The following is a 23,065-nucleotide window of genomic DNA, read 5'->3' on the forward strand; positions in this document are numbered from 1 at the left end:
TCTGTTCCCTTTATTTTTTTGAGCAGTATATATTAGGGAGGCTGGTTTCAAAGATGATGAGTGTGGATTTACAATTAGAGGAAGCAACATTAGCAACCTGCACTATGCTAGTAACACTAGTTGACTAGCTGAAAATACCAATAATTTTCATTGATTTTTCATTACCTAGTAATGAAAGTGAAAGAAAAATGGAGCTATCTTAAAAACCCAAAACATAAACTAATGACGACAGGTACAGCAATTGGCTTTAGAACTGACAGTGAAGATACTCAAATGGATAGCTTTTTCATTTAGGATCAGCTATTGGGAATAACAGAGTGAGCGCCTGTTACTCGTCCCAGCTTCTGCCAACCTAGCAGTTCGAAAGCACGTAAAAATGCAAGTAGAAAAATAGGGACCACTGCGGTGGGAAGGTAACAGCGTTCCGTGCGCCTTTGGCGTCTAGTCATGCCGGCCACATGACCACGGAGATGTCCTCGGACAAGTGCTGGCTCTTCGGCTTTGAAACAGAGATGAGCACCGGCCCCTAGAGTCGGAAACAACTAGCACGCATGCGCGGGGGAACCTTTACCGTTACCTATTAGGAATAAAGGAACTAGCAGTCAAGAAATACACCAGAGACTAGATCTGGTAGGAATATGATTCGGATTAGCAACGAAAGCCTTGGAGAAGGTTTTCGGATGCTGTGACGTACCCATAGATCAGAATTGTGGAGGCAGTGGTTATTTATCCCTGTGGCTTTCTATGGAGGTAAAAGACTGAACAGGCAAAGTAAGAAAGAGTGTTAATGCTTTTGAACTGTGGTGTCAGAGAAGTCTCCTGAAAATCCAAAGGATAACCAAGAAAAAAATGTGGATCACAAAGCAAATCAATCCAGGGTTCTCACAATGTACAAATGACCAGGCTCAAATTAGCATATCTTAGATACATTATGTGAAGCACCTTGAGATGTCATAATTTTGAGAAAGGTGGAAAGAAAGAGAAGAAGATAACGATTAGCAGGGATTTGATTATAGCATTGATGGGTGCAGAAAGATCGGGGGGGGGGAATTATCCTAGAGGAAGTCTATGTAGTTGCTAAAAATCAACATCAGCTAAACTGCAGCTAATCAAAAAGGGGTTAAGTACAGAAAAACCTTGATGTTGCAGCTTTTTAAAAATAGACTGTCCTATTTTCTTTCCTTGGCCATAATACTCTTCCCTCCCACTCTCTCTCTTTTTTTTAATGGAAATGAGTGAAGCTTTTGTGCATGCCTAGACTGATCTCCTCCTACCAGTCCTTTCACTATTTCTTTGCTCCTGAGAAAATGAGACATGTTTGTTTGTTAGAGATGTAGGATCAATTTTAAAAGAGATTGAGAAAGGCAAGAATGGAAGGAAATAACAAGTATTTGCTAGCAAATACTTTTCTGATTCTTTTTTAATCCTGCTACCCAGTTCACAAAGAATCATCTGTGTGTGTCATGCCCAGCTTGACGACTTGAAATCTTGGAAATTAAATGTATTTTTTAATTAAAAAAAGAGCATTGTGATTTGAAGCAATTATCATGTTGGTTATTTTACTTCAGTTAACTTTAAATTCTCATATGCATGAATTGAAACAAAATTTTACCCATCAACCTGATATTGAGTATACCATATTAATCTCTTCTATTAAGATACGTTGTGCATTATAGGTCTGTTGTAAAGTTGAGAGTTGATCAGACTGCTAGTGCTCTTCCATGTTGGTCCTTTATTTGAATCAGCAGTATATTGTAGTATAGTTCCCACTTTAATTTTTCTTTATCGATTTGATATATGGGAAACTGGAAAAGCATTTTATTTTTTTCCTGGAGTAACTGCATTAGATACCAGCATGCTACTTTATTTTCCTTTGTTTGCTTTTAAATTATGCTCTTATTAAATTCAAGGCTCAGAAGCCCTACATTGTACAGCGCAGAGGAGCCGAATATGCTTTATCCACCATAGCAAAGCATTTTGGTGATGAAATGGCGGTAGGCTTGCCACATCTTTGGGATACTATGGTTGGGTCCTTAAAGAACAGCATCGATATAAATAATTTTGGTAGGTATATTTCTTAAGGCTTGGCTAATTTAAAATTTCAATTGAAAAAATAAATAAATCTAATACTATTTCCTGTAATAGATCGAAAGTTACTCTTGGAAAAAGGAGATGGACCAGCTCAGGAACTGGTGAATTCTCTGCAAGTTTTTGAAATAACTTCAGCTTCTATGGATATTCGGCTTCACTCTCTGGTATTGAATTTTGTTTAGAAACAGTTAACATTCTCACTGAGGTTTGGTAATATTTTGTTTTTGCTTTTCTTAAAGTTGGAATAATGATTACAACTGCCACCTGCCATTAAAAATATTGTGGTGGTTTTTATATTTAAATCAACCCTACTTTTTTGGGGGGAAAATTGGTCTAAGAGTTGTGGTTTTATCTTAAAAGGCAATAACTCTTGAAGCTATTTTAAAATTTACTCTTCCTGGCATAATAATGATTTGACTTATGTCTTTAAAAATAAGGCTCTAGATAACTGTGTTTGTGCACCTTCATATGCCTGTGTCCTTTTCTAACCATTCAAATACACCTTGACATTCCCCTGTCCTTGTTCCATTGCAAGTAGATAAATAATGTGTTCAGTATCGTGAATAACTCACACTGACATTGAATTAAAATGGCTGTCTTGTGATAGTGTAAGAGAGCATCTTCAGAAGCCTTTACTGTACCTGTGACTGACTCACGGTTTCTTTTTTTCAGTTAGTACAGCACTTGCCTTACCTTTGTATGTGCCTTCAACACCCCAGCACTGCAGTGAGGCACATGGCTGCTCGTTGTGTGGGTGTAATGAGCAAAATAGCTACCGTGGAAACCATTCATATTTTTCTAGAAAAGGTTCTTCCTTGGCTGGGAGCGATAGATGATAGTACCAAGCAAGAAGGTGCAATTGAAGCTCTCGGCGGTATCCTTGCTAAATTCTTTTGTAGTCTCTCTGTGTGGGGATGTCCACGGAAGGCTAGATTTGTCTAAATAAAACATAATCCTGAAATTGGCTGCTTGAAAGTAATAACATCCAAGGTAAATAAAAGAAAGGAATGTTCTCCTTTGATCTGGATTAAGTAGATGAACTGCAGAGCTCAGCAGGGAGATGCCTCTCCTTGGTCAACTGGAACAAGAGGGGCAAAAGCTTATGTGTGTTGGGGGGGTGCGGGTTGGGGGAGAATGTTAGAATTGTTTCTGTTGTAAAAGGATCTCTACTGTTAATTAGAAAGAAATCCTTAACAATGAAAATGCAGCTATAATGGAGCAATTAGATGTTGGAATTATTCCCTACATAGTTCTGCTTGTGGTTCCTGTTCTGGGCAGAATGAGTGATCAGACAGACAGTGTCCGTTTCATGGCTACTCAGTGCTTTGCAACTCTGATTAGATTAATGCCACTTGAGGTAAGTCGGACCCTTTCCTGTTGTGTCTCAAGACATGCCGCCTTTGCTTGCTTGTTTGCTCCCTGAATTGGTGCTTAAGCTACAAGTAGTCCTTGACTTACAACCACAGTTGGGACCAGAATTTCCACTGTTAAGCAAGGCATTATGTGAGCTGCACCCAATTTTACAACCCTTTTTTTTTTGCCACGGTTAAGCAAGTTGCTGCAGCTGTTAAGTGACTCACACGATTGTTAAGCAAATCCGGCTTTTCCGGTTGACTTTGCTTTTCGGAAGTCAACTGGGAAGGTTGCAAATGGCACCCAGGACCCTGCAGTTGTTTTGATCACATGAACAGAGGGATGGCACCTCAGTCGTAACTGCAAGGACTGTGGTTAATCACTTTTTCCAGGGCCGTTGTAACTTTGGCTGCTAAATGAATGGCTGTAAATCCAGGACTATCTGTATAGGCTTCTGACTGCTATAATTCAAGAGTGATTTGCTGCAAATTCTGCTGAGGGTGATATGATGGGACAGAATGACAGTTATGGAAACCAGGCAACCTAAGGAAAAAAATCAATGCTGCAAACTTATTAAACAGGGAAGGCTCATGACAGTGAATATATAAAATATAAATTAAATGAGAACGTGCTGTAATAACCATTTTAGTATTTTCAATGTCTTTGCTAGAGCATTTAGTACATGTAAGTACAATTCCAGCTGAAGTCAGCAGAACTATGCTAGTTTTAAAGAACATTTAGATTCTGCTATAACTAATTTGTGTTTTCTTTTATGGCTTCTTTTCTGTAATCATGTAGATTTAGTTGAACCTGCACTTTTCATTGAACAGCATTCATTTTTTTCAGTTTTTTTTAAATCTGTTCATATATAGCAATAGCACTTAGACTTATATACCTCTTCACAGTGCTTTACAGCCCTCTCTAAGCTGTTTACAGAGTCAGCATATTGCCCCCCAAAAAACTGAGTCCTCATTTTACTGACCTCGAAAGGATGGAAGTCTGAGTCAACCTTGAGCCCGGTGAACCTCGAACTGCTGTCAGCCAGCAGTCAGCAGAAGTAGCCTGCAGTATTGCATTCTAACCACTGCACCAGCAGGGCTATATATAGAAGTTCTTTACTGATTTTCAGCAACTAGTGTAAATATTGTAGAAATTGTTAGAGTGAGGGATAGTTGTACGGAAGTATCCAACCAGGGAAGAAGGAAAGATGAAGCGTGAGCCAAGTCTAGAATCACTGCACAACTATAAAAGGGCAGAACAGGCCTTCCCTGAATTCCTTAGAGTCTTATCTAATTGTTCCCAAGGGTGAGCTACCAAACTGGGGAGATTCCTGTATTACAGGCAGAACATAATCAAGTAGTTAGCTTGAACTCTGCAGTTGTGACTCTGGTTGTTCACGCCCGACATAGTTGACTTAGAATTCATTTTGTAATGAATAGCAATTGATAATTGTATTAATATGAGGACATTTTAAAATGGGTCAAATTGAAATTTGAATATCTAACACAGCGTTTCCCAACCTTAGGAACTTGAAGATGCGTGGACTTCAACTCCCAGAATTCCCCAGCCAGCTATGCTGGCTGGGGAATTCTGGGAGTTGAAGTCCACGCATCTTCAAGTTCCTAAGGTTGGGAAACGCTGATCTAACATATGTGAAAAATATATGCATTTTGTGAAAGGTTGCACCCAGGGAATAATATAAAGTTAATGTCAAATAGCTCATAGTTTACTATCAAAAATTAATAAAGAAAATTATTCACTAATAGATAATTAATCTTAATGATGAATAGCAAACTACATTAGAGCCCTTCTTTGGGAAAAAGCCCGTTCCATTCTAACCAATTTACTTGAACTACACATTAATGTTTATCCAGTTGAAGAAAATATCTGTAGCTCAGGTTGAATTGTGGACTCCTTGGTGGTCTCTGAACTTAATTGTTTGCTTGCAGATGTACCGGGGTAGGTGATATCATTCGTGCTAAGCGTGAGGCTTGCTTCCTCTACAGTAGTTTGTCCTGATTGTGTTGGTGGAAGTATGGTTTTTCTCCTTGGTAATTCCTTGATTAGGGCACTGCTTGATTATTTGTCTGGTGTTAATCCTTGCTTATCTGGGAGTTTGGTCTTTTTTGTTTCCTTCTTAGCTTTTTGTTATCTCTTTTAAATGGTATGTAAATATGGTTTATATCTATGTGTTATTGATGGCTAATTGTCTGATTATCAGGCTTCCAAAAATTCAGTAACATTTTTAGATTTGGCTTGATCTAGGACACAGGTGTCAAACTGCCGGCCCACGAGTCAGATGCGTCATGCTGAAGCTGTGTCATCTAGGCTTCGGCAATGGGAAAAAAGTCTCGATAATGTCATCTGATGTGGCGAGTTTGACAACCCTGATCTAGGATGGTCATAGTTTCCAATTAAAACTCTGGCTGAAGTCTGTCCATGTGTTATGAGATTAAGGGGTTTTCATTTTGACTGCTAGTTGGTGTTCATGAATATGCTCTGCTACTTTAGTGGCTGTTACAGGCCTCACACTGTTGTAGATGACTCTGCTTTTTTCTTCTTAAAGGTAAATTCAATAGTAAACTAAATATACACATGATATAAACAAGGCATAGCTATTAAAATATTAAAAAAGATTTCTCCTTGTCCTATAGTTCTGCATAGTCCAAAGAATATATTTTCTATATAAACCTTTATTTTCACTTAGAGTTATCATTTTTCCAATTCTTCATCATTGCTTTGCCTTTCAGAACACCCCTTCTTTCGTTCTAAATTGCAATCTATTGCAGTAGTAAATTACTATACAAATTTGCTTAAATATTTGACTAACGTAAATTGGAAGACTACATGCATTTTACAAACTCTGAAAACAGCATGATTTTAGTTTGCCTTTTTAGCAGAAAGTAGATCTTAATAGGTACACTGAGTGCTTTCATACCAGAGACAAATTCCTTGTGTGTCTAATCATACTTGGCCAAATAAAATATTCAATTTTGAACTTGTACTTCTATCTTTTCTTTCAGGCTGGTATTCCAGATCCACCAAATATGTCTGAAGATTTAATTAAAATAAAAGCCAAGGAACGCCATTTCCTGGAACAATTATTGGATGGGAAAAAACTAGAAAATTATAAAATCCCAGTACCAATTAAAGCAGAACTCAGAAAATATCAACAGGTAAGTTTTCATTTGCTAAACAAGTTTTCATTTGTTAAACAGTTCTTATCTAGCATTTTTCTTAGATCCTTTATTATAAAACTTCTTGAGATAGGTAAGATGAAATGAGCCATTTAAAGAAGAATGCTTTAGATTGGTAACTAGGTTGTTCAAGTTTCATTGGTGTTTTTGAAATTTTCTATTGCTTAATTCATTTTGCGGTTGCCACATTTTAAATTGTTAAAATGATATAACTTGGAAATTGCTTCAGTGGCCTTTATTAAGAGTGAAAAGCATATGTAAATGTAACAGTAAATAAAATAAGTCCAATATACATTTTTTAGCTCTCACATTATTAGAATGTTTGTCATATCTTACAGGAAGGTGTGAACTGGTTGGCTTTTCTCAACAAATATAAACTTCATGGTATCCTGTGTGATGATATGGGCTTAGGAAAAACCCTGCAGTCCATCTGTATTCTTGCAGGAGATCACTATCTCAGGTAGACTACATATTTACTGCTGCTCAATATTTCTCCAAAAGTTTTTTCCCCCCAGTACAATAAATAAATGAATGAATATTCTTCTACTGTTCTCCAAAGGGCCCAAGAATATGCAAGAACTAAGATGGCTGATAATATTCCACTCCCATCCTTGGTTGTGTGCCCGCCCACCCTGACAGGTCATTGGGTGGATGAAGTGGGCAAATTTTGTTCGAAAGAATTTTTGAATCCTTTGCACTATACTGGCCCTCCAACTGAAAGGGCAAGGTAAGTGATTTATTTAAAAATGTTACTTTTGGTGGTTTGAACCATTTCCTTTTCTTTGAATTATTTAAATTTTTAAAATCTTTTTGTAGATTGTATGGTTTTATGATGTGTATAAAAGCCTAATTCATTCATCTTTTGTCTCTTTCAGGTTACAACACCATGTAAAAAGACACAACCTAATTGTAGCTTCTTACGATGTTGTGAGAAATGACATTGATTTTTTCAGGTGAGACCTTTTTTTAAAAAAAAATTAGATGGTTCATATGCTTTAAAACAACTAGAACTAATTAATGGCATCTTCTTTCATAGAAATATTAAATTCAACTACTGTATTCTTGATGAAGGACATGTCATCAAAAATGGAAAAACGAAGCTATCAAAAGCTATAAAGCAGTTGACTGCCAATTACAGAATAATACTCTCTGGGACACCAATCCAGGTAATCCATGTCTAAATAGGCTCATTGTGATGGAGAAATAGAGGTTTTTCAGGTTCTAAAAGCCACTTCTTTAGTTCAGTCAAGTGTATGTATTGAGGAGCGAGATTACAATCACATAGTGCCTTGGTGGCGAACCTTTGGCACACGTGCCACAGGTGGCACGCAGAGCCCTCTCTGTGGGCACACCCCAGTCCTGGGCCTTCAGCTGGGTTTTATAAAACCTTTTCGCTTTAGGCCTCCACCGCCGTGTACAAAACAAAAAAAAGTATCAATCAAACAAATCAATTTCAACTTCTTGCAGGAATAAAAAAAGATCTCACAAAGTTGGAATTGATTGATTGAACTTTTTAGTCCCACCCACTCTGCCATTACCACCGCAGCCACGCCCACCCAATGGGTCACATACACCCAATGGGCCACACCCACCTGGCACCCGATGATACATAAGTGGGTTTTGGGTTGCAGTTTGGACACTCGGTCTCTAAAAGGTTCGCCATCACTGACATAGTATAAGCATCTCTCATCAGAAGATGCTGGATATCCACATTTTTGATTGCCAGCTTCTAAGCATGATGATTACTAAGTGGAGCTGTACACTGCATGTCAGCATGAATGAGATATCCTTCCTCAAGAGGTGGTAGAGCTGCTTGGGAAGTTTTTCCCAGCTTGGCATGCAGGTATGTGCACGAACAATCACTGGCCATCTCAGTGGGGGGAAAACTCACCCATACAGGCAGCAGGGCAGACCTTTGAAAATTGTGCTGATTTTTCCCAGAGATTGTAGTGGCCTTTAAATTATTATGGAGGGATGCCTTACTTCTACTGATGCAGTGCCCCTTCGGATGCTTTGATTTTACAGTTTCAATTTACATGGACTAGATTTTTCATGCATGTTTCATGCCCAAGCAAAACATGCCAAAATAAATGGGAAAACTCTTTCTGGGATTGTGTAGGCCAGGGGTCTTCAAACTTGGCAACTTTAAGACTTGTGGACTTAAAGGGCTGGCTGAGGAATTCTAGGAGTTGAAGTCCACAAGTCTTAAAGTTACCATGAATTTCTCCATTTTGCAGTACATTTACTACAATTTTTACTGCAAGTAAAAAAAAACTTTTTACATTTTTTTTTCTATTTTATCTTTTTCTTTCAGAACAACGTCTTAGAATTGTGGTCACTATTTGATTTTCTTATGCCGGGATTTTTGGGTACTGAGCGCCAGTTTGCAGCTCGTTATGGCAAGCCCATATTAGCAAGTAGAGATGCTCGGAGCTCTAGTCGAGAACAGGAGGCAGGTAGGAAACTCCGCTTAATAAAATTCCTTTTTTTTTTTTTGAGGGAGATCATGAATCCTGCTCTCGTTTAGAGGAGGAGTCTTAAGTGTTTCAATACAATTTTCTTATGGGCCTTTGTAGGTGTCCTTGCAATGGAAGCACTACACAGGCAAGTCCTGCCATTCTTATTACGAAGGATGAAAGAGGATGTGTTACAAGATCTTCCACCAAAAATTATTCAAGACTATTATTGTATTCTCAGCACCCTCCAGGCAAGTTAATTAATTTGAATCACATTGACATTAATTAACAAGGAAAAGAAGAAACACTTGGGGATTTGCTAAAATCCTTTGCTTTTTCTAAATGGATCTTTCATTACACCGTTGAAAGTGTGCTTGGAAGCCGTTGTAGGATTTACCTCTTAAGTAAAAACCTGCTGTATTTATTTATGTAAAAAGGTAAATGTTTCCCTGACCAGTCATGTCCAACTCTAGGGGGAAATGCTCATCTCCGTTTGTTTTCGGAGGATCCAGTGTTGTCTAAAGATACTTTTGTGGTCTTGTGGCTGACATGACTATATGCCAAGACACACGGAACACAAAACCAATGTCTTAACTGCTTGGCCACTGCACCCCTATTTAGTGATACAGTTGCCTCAAAAAATAGATTGAATCCAGTATATTTTTCTTATAACGAGGAGGCTGTGATTTTTATCCCTTTTCTCTTCTTTTGTAGCTCCCATATCTCATTTAAGAGTTTGATTGGGAGAATGGAGAGAATGTGTCAAATAGAGATAGGTACCAGCAGAGAAGGTGATACATTTTGTAAATGTGGCTTCTCTACTGTTGGAAGATTGAAATGGTGATTCCCTGCATTGGCTTTTTACTTGGAAATATAGTAGTATTTTGATTGAAATGTGGTTTCACTATATGTGTTGACATAATGTTTGATTGCTGAACTAAGATTTGACATTTTGCTAATAGGAGGATAGTCTATGGAGATTCATAGTCATCCAGGTCATAGTTGTCCCAGAGATGCTTTTTTTCATGAGGCAACTGGACTTCCTTGCTTTTCTTTGAAGACGTTTCGCTTCTTATCCAAGACGCAAAACATCTTCAAAGAAAAACAAGAAAGTCCAGTTGCCTCGTGAAAAAGCATCTTTGGGACAGTGGGAGGATACAGCCATTTTAGTTTTTTAAAAGAATCTTCCTTATAAAAAAAATGGTCCAACAAAGCAGATCTTTCAAAGTGGCATTTGTAGGAAAGTAGAAATAATTTGACATTCCTTGCAGAGAAGAAAGCAGAGTATAAAGAGATTGTTAACCCGTAATATGCAAGTATTTCAAGGAGTAGAGTTTGCTGCAAGTATTAAAACACCAATTTGACCTTCATTTTGTACAGTAATGATGTTACCCCTTCCTTTTACCCAAGAGACCCCCCTGTGAAGTGGGCTGGGCTGAGAGAGACTGACTGGCCGAAAGGCAGTGGGTGCTTTAGCTGATGCTTGAGGGAGAATGAGAACTCCTGGTCTCCTGCTTTTTTAGACCAGCAGTCCTTTAATCACTACACCAATCTGGCTCCAGTTACTGTATCTGTAAATAATGTATTTGTTTATTTTCATAGATTCAACTTTATGAAGATTTTGCCAAGTCTCGTGCCAAATGTGATGTCGATGAAACAGTTTCAGCAGCTTCAGTCGCTGAAGAGACTGAAAAACCAAAGCTTAAAGCTACAGGACATGTATTTCAGGTTGGAAATGCATCCGTTTATTTTGCTCCCTAATTAGACGCAAAGCCCTGATCTTCAGCATGAGTGAAATTTCACCTCTCAGCAAAGACACGTTTTCTCTACATAGTGACCCAGTGCAGAGAAACGTAGCTTATCTGAGGGCCAAATTTGCATCTTGGCCCTAACAGTGCAGATGGAAAGGCTTCGTAAGCTAAAAGTTCCTCAAATTAGATTAAACCCTGTAAAATTAAATTTAACCCTATTTTACATTGCTAGTTAAACCATATGAGATTAGCTGGCCGGTCTTAAACCCTTGTAAAGACAGGGAGCTGCCTATCCAGGCATGAGACCACACACTCCAGTAGATTGAGCAGGTCAAACCATTAAAAGATCCAATGGTCATGAGGCATCATAGAATGAGAAGAGCAAGACAAGGCCCAGAAGACATCCTGGCATCCACTGTGCATAAATCCCATCTCCAGTTGTCTTGACTATCTCGTCACTGGACGCAGATAGAAATTGGGAGGAGAGAGTGAGACTGACTGCACAACTCTCCCTCACTTTAATTCAAATTAATGTTAATCTCAGCACCATTGATAATGTGAAGTATTCCCTTCGAGTTCTCCTTGAGCCACCAATGCCATTAAGGGGGACTAACATTTAGCTCAGAAACTGGAACATATCACGCCTTCTGGATGGAGGTGAGGTTTCCCCAGGGGTAGGCAACCTTGGCTTTTTTACGACTCATGGACTTCAACTCCCAGAATTCCTGAGCCAGCATGGCTGACTCAGGAATTTTGGTAGTTGAAGTCCACGAGTCGTAAAAGAGCCAAGGTTGCCTACCCCTGCCCTAGACTCTTGAGGATAGTCTGGTTCCATAAAGAAATGGAAATGAAAGAGGTAACTGAGTGTAACCTTCTAAAATTTAGAAAAGGCAGTAACAGATCTGAACTAAAACTTTGAGGTTTGATCATAAGTTAATCTAACTTCTCAGTTTCAGTATCATTGGGTACTGGTTTCGCAATTACTTCCACGGCATGGGATTTCAGAGCCTGTGAGCAGAGGAGAGATATCCAGATCTGGATTTCAGAAGATGATTATCAAGATAAAGAGAGCTATTTTCAGGAGGCTGTTTCAGTCTGAATGGCAGATTGAACCAACCTCATGAAAATAGCTGGAAATCCTCCACATCTAATGAAAAAGGCTTAACAAGCATTAAAATGAATATAAAATTGAAGATTTAAAGATAAAATATGTTTAGAAATCTGAGCTTTCATAGCACCTATGAAAGGGAAAAAAAGCCTTTTGATAGAATAGTTCAAAAAGACAGTATTTAAACGAGAGTTTTGCACATGTGTATGTGTAAGTGTAAAATTCCTTAGAACTTCAGATTAATGCAGAATCAGAACCAACCAAATGTAGGAATAAACCTGTTTGAAAAGGTGTCTTAGCAAAGGTTTCCTACCAGATTGCTGAGCAACAGAATATCCCAAAATTATTTTCATTATTTATGAAAGCTGTTAAACACATCTATATAGTAGTTTGTATCCTTAGAAAAAGAATAATATGGGATTGAGAAATATTTTTGATAAAGTATAAGTGGTAAAAGAGCTACTGAAATTTTTAAGATTCTGGGCCAGCTAAGAACAAATTCAAACGCAGGATGGAAAGTAATTCCATGGGCAATAATTTACTACCTCTGATTTTAAAAAAAAATCCCTCTCATTTATAATTTCAACAGCCTTTTGCTTTTCTCAGTGTGAACACTAGTTAGTGATTAAAATTAACTGTGACTGGCAATTGGCAAACCACCCAGCTCTTTTACAAGGAGTTTCACATTTAATGGCTGCATACTGTGTTCTGCCATGTAGGAAGTAAATGTATCTTGAAAATCTTGTGCTTGTTTGATTTCTTGTTTTGTGGCTTGTTTCTAAAAGGCATTGCAGTATTTAAGGAAATTGTGCAACCACCCAGCGCTAGTTTTAACCGCTCATCACCCAGAACATAAGAGGATCACAGAGAAGCTTGCAGCAGAGAATTCTTCTCTTCGTGACATCCAGCATGCTCCTAAACTCTCTGCTTTAAAACAGGTGGACACATCCTCCATTGTGTATTTGATTTACCAGACAAGAACTTTTCAAAGAGACACTTTTTCTGCTAGTTTCTAGAACCTTCACCGTGTACTAATTGGTAGTTAAAAAGGAATATCTAGAAATGTTAGAAAGATGAAACCCTGGAGGAGGCAACATAAAGTATCTAAAGTGTTAGTGTAAATTTGTGTGTGTGTAACATTATGCATAACTAACAGAAAACTTTGTTGCCATCTTAAATTTAAGGGATTTTTTTTACGTGAGCCAAACTCCTTGTGCTCCCAATGGAATAAGAGTCTCATTCCAGTTTTGCCATAACTTTGTACGAAATTTTCAGTTATTTAAAAATAGATCAGGTTCAGTTATTGGTGTTGACCCAATTTGAAGTGGTAATTTATTATTTGGTATAATTCTTAGCTAGTATTTTGTATTTAAAAAATGCCAAAATTTGAGCCTGCTATATAAGGTTCAATGCAGCTCTATTTTATAATTTGGTATAGTAGATGTCCCTTTTTATTTGTTCATTTAGTCCAGTATTATTATTCTCATTTAATTTTAGGGGTTTTTTTATCCTACCTTTATTATTTTTATAAATAACTTAAGGACACGAACATACTTAATACTCTTCCTTTCTCCTATTTTCTCTACAGCTACAACTCTGTGAGGTAGGATGGGCTTAGAAGGACTGACTGGCCCAAGGTCACACAGCTGGTTTTCATTTTTAAGGCGAGACTGGAATTCACGGTCTCCTGATTTCTAGTTTGGTGCCTTAACAACCATTTAAAGTGTGTCTCTGGAACCTCATTGAAGCAGAGTTTTTTTTTTTTACAATCTCCTGGTCCTTAAATACCAAGAATGGCAAGGGGGAAAAAAAATCCTGTCATTGAGTTATTATGCCACAATCACAATGTAACTGTAATTGTACTGTAATAGTTCAGATCTTGGACTGAGACGAAATAGCAAAATGTATGACTTTGAGCCAGTCTCCCTGTAAGCCAAACCAACCTCAAAATGAGATAGAAATGCAATAAGCAGTATGTGAACGTTTCTTGTATGCTGTTGTGGAGAAAAGGCCTTGAGAAGCTGGCTGACTAATCATTTTTGTTCTTTAAGCTATTACTCGACTGTGGCTTAGGAAATGGTGGCTCTTCAGAGAGCGGCACCGAAACGATAGTTGCGCAACACCGAATTCTTATATTCTGTCAACTGAAGAGCATGCTGGACATAGTAGAACATGACCTTCTGAAGCCTCACTTGCCCTCTGTTACCTATCTGCGGTTAGATGGCAGCATACCAGCTGGTCAGAGACACTCAATCGTCTCACGGTAAAGCCAACATTGTTTGTTTAGTTCTACTGAAGTCGTGTTTTCCCAGCTCCCTTTTTGGCTGAAATAGATGTGATTTTGCTATTCACTGGGGTAGAACATTAAAGTGTTCACCTTACCTGACCCCTGTATATTATTTACCATTGTCCATCAGTATGTTCCATATGCACACTGCTATCTATTTGGGAAATCTTTCCTCCCCAATATCTAATATGAAGGTATGTACAAGTAGGACCATTCATGTGGAATGTGGATAAGACAAATCTATACTCAGTTCAAAACTTAAATCTCGGGAACACCCAGGTCTGTGATTTATTTGACTCCATATTTGAGGTGTAGAAGTATTTCTTTCCCAAAGGGGAAAAAATGCTACTCTAGGAAGAAAGAACAACACATTCTTCGTTAAGAAAAAACAAATCCCCACCTCGCCAGAAGGAAATCTTGCTGTGATCCTTCCCAGGGTGAGAAAACAGCCAGCAATGATATCATTGAAGCCTGCTGCTTAGCTCTTTGTAGTAAACCCTCATCACAACGAAGACTTTCACAGTGCAATAGTTATATTTGAAAAATAAAAGCCCTTCCAATAGAGAGGGACAAGTTGAGGCAGAAAAAGGTCATGTCCTCATATTTTCCTGCTGAGAGAGCTGGGCTGAAATTTCATGAAGCTGGCATTTAACTAAAAGTGGAAAGGTTGCCTTTAACTGCCCATAGGATAGTGGCACGAGTCCTTGATGGCAACTTCCAAACAGCTGAAGGTGTTTTATATCATTGCTATTAATCTACAATGGATTTGAGATCTCCAATCTCAAATTATCTTGGTTTTGTAAAAATAGTTTGATAAAAAAGATAATATTACTCAGCTTTGTTGGTGGTTCCTTTGGTCTTCTAGAGGAAATATAAACCCTTGAGTTATTGATTTAATATGGTCTGTGTTGGTTCCCCATATAACCTGCATACTTTTAATTCACCTATCATATGGCAGAAATGTTTGGGGGTTTTTTTGAACAGCTATCAGTCAGAGAACAGAATTTGTAAGTGTTCCCTATCAAAGCTTCAAAAATCCTCTGTGGTGCCAGCTGAGTTTTTTAAAAGCCTAATTGCTACATTTGGGGGCAGAAGTGATTGCTGGGGAGGGAATGGTTAACCTTTCTTGATTCATCTGCCCAAAATTCTCTTAATCTTGGTCTTCTGGATATCTTCCATACATGAAAGTGTTCAGTTAATTCTTCACCTACTTCAGTAAACCATGGTTAATTTTTCATTTCATTAAAAAAGATGTACTACAAAAAAAAACCAAGTGATTCAATTCCATCTTTTGTATTTGTAGGATGGTATAATAACAGCAACTTACTAGAGCATCAGTATTCTAATTAGATGGACTACAACTTAAGCAGTAATCCAGCTACAGTAGAATGGAAGTAGAGAAGTGACATCTTCATTCCGTCTGCAATCATTGATGGGTTTATTTTAATTGACAGGTTTAACAATGATCCATCCATAGATGTGCTGTTGCTTACTACTCATGTGGGTGGACTGGGTCTTAATTTAACCGGAGCTGATACTGTCGTATTTGTTGAACATGATTGGAATCCAATGAAAGACCTCCAGGCAATGGACCGAGCACATCGTATTGGACAGGTAAAAAAGGTTAATCCAGATCATTTAAGATGAGTTAAATTAATCAAAAATTGCCTGATGTTTCTGAAACCAATACAATACATGGTGAATCACTCAGAACCTAGGGTTTGGATTTTTTTTTTAATTCCATTTATATCCCGCCCTTCTCCAAAGACTCAGGGCGGCTTACAAGCTTAGCAGTAGCCTTCATTCTATGTATATGCCTGCTTATTAGGGCTTTCATACACCCCCCAAGTGGCATTATTACAAAGTCAGCTTAATTGCCCCCAACAATCTGGGTCCTCATTTTACCTACCTCGGAAGGATGGAAGGCTGAGTCAACCTTGAGCCTGGTGGGATGCGAACCTGCACTAATTGCAGGCAGCTGGTGTTACTTAAGGAGGCATTAGCCCACTGCTCCACCAAGGCTCTTGTTTTTGTTTAATTTTTCTTCCTTTTGTTATTAAAATGCTATTTAATTTGATCTAGTATTTTATAACATTATGTTATAAAATATTAGATCAAACCAGAAAGACTTTAGAGCAAAGACAGGAACGATATTTTTTAAGATCTGCTCAAATGAAATGACGATTCTGAAAAACTATTTCATTTAAGCATGTTTTGGTTCTTACTGCTGTTACATTCAAGACTTATATGCATGTCATACATGTATCACTTATTTAATTGTTCTTTGTTCCTCTAATTGGATGTCTTCTTTTGTTGTGTGATGTGTAATAGCTGGCATATGTATAAATTTCCATTAAATCCCCATGCATATTAACTATGTTGCAGAAACGTGTTGTTAACGTTTATCGCTTGATAACAAGGGGAACTTTGGAAGAAAAAATAATGGGTCTTCAAAAATTCAAAATGAATATTGCAAATACAGTGATCAGTCAAGAGAATACTAGTCTGCAGAGCATGGGAACAGATCAGCTTCTTGACCTCTTCACTCTGGATAAGGTAAAATATACTTTTGTGGGGTGACTCGGGACTGAATGCTCTTTCCTGTATAACCTCGGCAGGAAACTGTTGGGGAAGCTCATCTATCAGGACAGGCTCCCATACCATCAGTATGTAAATTATACCACACACAAAATCAAATCTGGGGTCATTCCCTTTAGTCTTGGCTGCACTTCCCCATTTGGGATGGCTGTGCAGTCTGGGAGTTGTCATTGCACAGTTCCCTCTTGTGTGCCAATTGCCTCATGCTTTGATTGGGTGGCTCACTCGTGGTCTAGTGACCTTTGGCTGAATTGTCACAATTCATTCTACAACTACCCTTGAAGACCATTTGGAAGTTGCAGCTGATCCTGAGTGTAGCATCATGGGTAGTGATGGGCAGCCTGAGTATAAGACACCCGTGTGTTCCAAACTGTAGATGCTGCCAATTAGCTTCCATATGAAATTCGTGGTGCTGGGTGTGCTGCCTTCATGGCATAGGGCCAGGTTATGTGAGGGATTGCTTTTCCTCAGTAGTTTCTGCCCATCCCAAGTTGCTGGGCAGAGTTGGTACTCTTGCAGCCCGATCAATTAAACAATAGTTCCTTCTCTGTTGTACTGCTTACCCCCTTGAAGATCCATTCCTCTCATCCTGTTGATGTTCCATATGTTTTTTAAAAACTGGCTGTTCTTCTAGAGCAGGGGTGTCAAACTGCCGGCCCGCGGGCCAGACACATCATCAGGAAACCACGCCCACTCCATTGCCGGCAATGGAGAAAAAGCTCCGATACGTCGCGCGACGTCATGTGACATCGCGAGTTTGACATGTCTGTTCTAGAGGTTGAATAGTTAGGATCAGTTATGTTTTTGAAAGATATACATAGTGTGCTCTGTCTGGACATACATAGTCTCTTCTGTTCTTTTTATTTTAAAGCGTAAGGTCCCCAGAGTCACCCTGGAGTTGACCAACCTTTAAACCTAATAATTCTAATGAAACGCATTTCATAATAGATCTAAGTACAATCAGCAAATAATAGCAAGAGATATTTCTGATAATATTTGCTTAATCATTTAAGTCATTCTCCATTGAAGAGTTGCTCATCACTAAGACATTTTGTCACGGAAATTGTGAAGGCTGCTTTCTTCCTATGTCTCATTAAGGTCAAATTTTAAATTATTAGTTTGTTGCTTAAGTAATGGTTTCCAGTGTTTTCAGATTATTGTCACAGAGAATATATGCACAGATTTTATCATGCTTCATTTTTCCCCCTCAACATTCTTCCTACAGGATGGAAAAACTGAAAAATCAGATGGTGCCGCTTCTCTTTCTGGGAAAACAACTATGAAGTCAGTCCTTGAAAATCTCGGAGAACTTTGGGATCAAGAACAGTATGATTCAGAATATAGCCTAGAAAGGTTTATGCACTCACTCAAATAACCATTTTTATGGTTTTTTGGTTTTTTCAGCTGATATTCAGCATATTTCAAAACATTTATAGTGGACTTCTAGCATCACCTGAAGAAAAAAAAGATGAAGACTGATGTTCTGCATAAAGCCAACATATTCTGTTGGGATAGTTAAGTCTTAAATACTTACATTGTTAAAAATCTAAATTGCAGTTTAGCTTTGAATTTCCAGAATAATTATAAATTCTTACAGTTTTGCATATGTTGCTAAGTTACACCTTCATTCAAAATAAGTTCGCCATTTCGCTTTTCCTGAACTTTACAAAATTTCTGCAGCTAGAGTATTTTATTACTTTAAACCTAGCTTATTTTAATGGTACACTGTAGGAATGTTTGGTTTACCTATTCAGAATAATTTGTTCACTTCAGGTTGTACATTGACATAATAACAGCAAAGCATACCATTCTGGAAAACACGGAAGAAATAAATGAGCTTTGCAAATGCTATACTTCCCATCTTTATATATTTAAGTATGTGGTGCTCTTCAGTCTTCTGACATTTTGAGAGCAGTTGACTTTTTAATAAAATTACCGAAAATGGCTAACAGGCCATTTCTACATCCTGTTTAGAGGGTGCTATTTTTATGAGTGTTTGTGGGTGTATATAATGGCAAGAGGATAGTCAGCTCAGAGATCTAAAGTATGCAGTAGGTTTCGATGTTATATTTTTTTGTAAAAGAGCAAATATATAGGTAAATAAATATTTTCCAGCAGTAGTTCTTATAAAATTAAGAATCCATGTTGGAAAAATACCCAAATGCACTAGTGCACGATCCTCTTAAAAAGGTAATGTTTTATTTAGGAATGTAGCTTAAAAACACCTCTTAGAAATGCTTACCCTATGTCCGAGAGAATAAAATGTTGAACAGAAATCATGTAATACAAATTTAAAGAGGCTGTAATAAAAGAGAGTAAAAATAACAGTTGTACATTTTTTTAAAAAACATTCTCGAAGTCAGTGGTGACATGTCTGTGCATAGATGTCTGTACCAAATACATATGCCGTTTTCTAAATATTTTAAGGCAAACCATATAAACTTTCATAAATAAGTATGTGTATAGATGTCATAGCTAAGGTTTGAGCATGTGTGCACTTCGGCATCAGAGCTTGAACAGCTGTGAGGCCTCTGTAATGTTTAAGTAATTGTTTTTAAACATTTCAAGAGGAAAAGCAACCTGTTGGCTTATGGAGCAATATTGTTTTTCAGCACTCAGATATGAACAATGAACCTGTGTCATATTTCAGCAGATATACAAACTGCCATACTGTAACATTAAACTAGCATTCCTTGAAGAAGAAGAAAGAAAATAAAAAAGCCAAATTGGCATTAATTGATCCCTTATATGTTTTATGACATTTTTCTTCCTGCATCCTGGTTTATAAATGTTGTAAGTCCATGGAAGGAGAAAAACATATTGTCTCTGATTAATAAATAGCTTGTGTATTTAAAACAGTTATAGCTGATTGGTTGGAGAGTGCTGGCTCCTGCGTGAGGCAACATGCGCTGTGATTTGTTGCTATGGGTTTGGAGGGGGAGTTTCCTTTCTCCCCCCGCCTTTTTCTTTTGTGTGCCCTGTGTGCTCTGTGATTCACCTCATGATGTTCCTGCTGATGCGCCTGTTTGCCTGACTATTATAATGCTGTATTATAATACTTTGCTTACAGAAAAATTACATTACAGGAAACGCATGACAAGTTTTGCTTGACTTTGTATCCATGGTTTTAATCATGCTTTTACCAATTACCATTTCTTGTTATTGGAGGAACTGATCTTCCAGAAAAAGAGGGCTTCTTCCATCCTGCATTGCCATCCTTGGTGGGGGGTTGGCAAGTTATAACACAAACCTCCAGCTGACTCTTTCTATATTGCCTACCGTTGTTTGAAGTTGACCACCCACTGCAATATGTGGGTAATTTTCTAGTTCTTAGCCAGAGTGGCTGAAAGCTGTAGCCTCTTGTGCATGTATAATTAGTTCTGTTACTTATAGTTTTGCACCTCATATTCAAAATGGAATATGTTTCCCTATAAAAAGAGGTATTGTTATGTTGCATTATTCAATGGACAGAGATGTATAATTCTAAACAGTACATAGCCATTTGCAGTTACTCCCAATTAATAACTCAATACCATTAGCACCAGGGCTTTTTTTCTCATAGAACGCTCAGAATGGAGTTCCGGCACCTTTTTTGGATGGAACCTGGTGGACTTTATGTCCAGTGCCCATTATGTTGTAGTTTTACATCACGATAGGAAACCTAATGGTCTCTTGGCCCTTTGAATTACATTAAATTTGAATTCCTTAACATTGGACTTTTGGCTTACAACAATAGTGGGATGGAAAGTGTGTGTGTGTGTGTGTGTGTGTGTGTGTGTGTGTGTGTGTGTATGTATGTAATGTGTATATGCATATGTGTGTAATTTAATCTTTTTTAATTGTTTTTTAACTTTTGTATTTTGTATTGCTGATTTTAAATACCCTGTAAACCGCCCTGAGTCCTTCGAGAAAGGGCGGTATATAAATCTAATAAAATAAAATAAAATACAATAATATATATAGATTACCTTGCTTGGCCCCAAACATGGGACAAATCTTTATTTCCTGTTTCAGCCTAACCGAAGGCCATCGACAGGCAGTAGTCACAACAGTGACAGCTCATATTTGTGTAAATTTTTTTAGATTGCTAACAAAGAATTAAAGGGAGACTGATATGCATTTCAAACTTATTTGTTTTCATCAGTCAGCCATACCCTTCTGAGATTCGAACCTGGGCTGATTGCACATTAGGCAGTTGTTTTTACCTCTAGGCCACAAGCTCTATCTCACTTTGTTAGCAATCTAAAAAAAATTTACACAAATATGAGCTGTCACTGTTGTGACTACTGCCTGTCGATGGCCTTCGGTTAGGTTGAAACAGGAAATAAAGATTTGTCCCATGTTTGGGGCCTAGCAAGGTAATCTAAATAGTTAACAAGCATTTAACACATATCTCCCTTGCTTCTCAGCTAACAAAGTGAGATAGAGCTTGTGGCCTAGAGGTAAAAACAACTGCCTAATGTGCAATCAGCCCAGGTTCGAATCTCAGAAGGGTATGGCTGACTGATGAAAACAAATAAGTTTGAAATGCATATCAGTCTCCCTTTAATTCTTTGTTAGCAATCTAAAAAAATTTACACACACACACACACACACACACACACACACACACACACACACACACACACACACACATATATATATATATATATATATATATATATATATATATATATATATATATATATATATATATATGTATATATATATCACATACAGGATTGTTGAAGATGAATATCTTCTCTGCTTATTAACTATGTGAAGATAGTGTAGAATCCAGCAATACCCCAGCCCACTGTCAATTTAATTTATCTGGAAACAAGCATTTATATGCATAATTTGGTAAAAATGGAGATTTTATTTCTGCCCTGCTATAAAATTCAATCAGTATGTTCTTAATTTGTTTTATACACTGCCTTCCTCCAACAAAGTGCTCAGTGGCTAAAAATTTAAAAACCCCATACAGAAATACAGAAAAATTAATATTGCTAATTACAATTTTGATGAAATGTCTTTACAAATTTCAGCATGCAGAGAGAATGGAAGTGCATTCTACAACTCTGGAGCAATACAGAATATGAATCCTCCCTATATCACAAATAAACAACCTTCTGATGAAGGCAAGTCCTCATCAGAAGACAAGCATAAGTTAGTGGAGTCTTAAAAGGATCAAACAGTCAGTTATTCTCAGTGAGAAATAAGCAACCAATGCCAATATTTCAGTACAGGCAAACTGCAATCCCTGGATCTTGCACTATTTAAAAACCTGGTTACTACATTTTGCACTGCAACTTCCTAATTTAGACTGTATCACCAAGGTGACTTATCACTTTGATCAACTCTTGACTAATTGTTGGAGAATTGTAATTGGTACAGAAGGCAAGTACAAATGCCTTTTCCATATTCAACTGAAAACTAAGAAGGATCCTCCATATTCTATCCGATCTTCCAGGAAGTGTACATCCCTGTCCAAAACATCTCCATCAGTTTTCCATATAGTAGCACTTCCATTTTGTCTGAATTTAATTTCAACTTGTTCCCCTTACCAAAGTTAAGAATGTTCAATAGTGCTAGTTATTACATTAAAATTAGATTCTAAAGAGCCCTAGAGCTGGATGTTACCAGCATTCTGATGAAACATGATTCCAAAAATTCAGATGATCTCCCTAGCAGTTTCAAGTAGACCACATAAGGTAACAAGAAGGACCACAGTGGGGCAATACATATGAATTGACTAGGCATAGAACTGGTGTCAACCCTGTGGAGAAGACAACTTCCAAAGCCTATTCCTCATGGCCGCAGGGGAATTCTGGGAGTTGGTCCACATATAGTATTTTTACAGTTGCTAAAATTGGTAAACACTTGGTCTAGAAGGATATCATACTCAATAGGTATCCAAACTGCTGAGAGGTCTAAGAAAAGTAGCAAAGTCACTTTTTCTTCCTCCATTTTCCAACAGGAATTTTTGTTAATTACATATACTGTGGATCGGTGACAAATGAGAGCCAGTTTGTTATAGTGGTTAAGTGCATCAGGCAAGAAACCAGGAGACTGCAAGTTCAAGTTCAGCCTTAGGCACAAAGCCACAAGGCACTTTCTCTCAGCCTTAAGAGACAATACAAACTCATTCTAAAAATCCTTCCTAAGAAAACTGCAGTGACTGTCTAGGCACTCTCTGAGAATTGGTCACAATTGAATGGAAGAAAAGGCAGCAATTAAAGCAG

The 23,065-nt window shown here is 37.8% G+C and overlaps 1 protein-coding gene across 2 annotated transcripts in view; it reads left to right on the forward strand.

The window, feature by feature from the left end:
- BTAF1 (B-TFIID TATA-box binding protein associated factor 1) overlaps positions 1-19,581 on the forward strand; it is a 69,798-nt gene extending 50,217 nt beyond the window's left edge. For both annotated transcript variants that reach the window (XM_081328876.1, XM_081328877.1), the window contains exons 22-38: positions 1,911-2,064; positions 2,146-2,255; positions 2,764-2,965; positions 3,300-3,448; positions 6,468-6,620; positions 6,980-7,101; positions 7,201-7,368; positions 7,517-7,594; positions 7,678-7,807; positions 8,956-9,097; positions 9,218-9,348; positions 10,700-10,825; positions 12,742-12,894; positions 14,008-14,219; positions 15,698-15,857; positions 16,629-16,799; positions 18,067-19,581. In XM_081328876.1, the coding sequence (XP_081185002.1) occupies positions 1,911-2,064; positions 2,146-2,255; positions 2,764-2,965; positions 3,300-3,448; positions 6,468-6,620; positions 6,980-7,101; positions 7,201-7,368; positions 7,517-7,594; positions 7,678-7,807; positions 8,956-9,097; positions 9,218-9,348; positions 10,700-10,825; positions 12,742-12,894; positions 14,008-14,219; positions 15,698-15,857; positions 16,629-16,799; positions 18,067-18,216 (2,511 nt within the window). In that variant the 3' untranslated portion in view covers positions 18,217-19,581. The remainder of the gene's footprint in view (positions 1-1,910; positions 2,065-2,145; positions 2,256-2,763; positions 2,966-3,299; positions 3,449-6,467; positions 6,621-6,979; positions 7,102-7,200; positions 7,369-7,516; positions 7,595-7,677; positions 7,808-8,955; positions 9,098-9,217; positions 9,349-10,699; positions 10,826-12,741; positions 12,895-14,007; positions 14,220-15,697; positions 15,858-16,628; positions 16,800-18,066) is intronic.
- The last annotated feature ends 3,484 nt before the right edge of the window (positions 19,582-23,065 follow it).

This window comes from Vipera berus (genome assembly GCF_964194415.1).
Source record: "Vipera berus genome assembly, chromosome: 5".
Lineage (NCBI taxonomy): Eukaryota > Metazoa > Chordata > Lepidosauria > Squamata > Viperidae > Vipera > Vipera berus.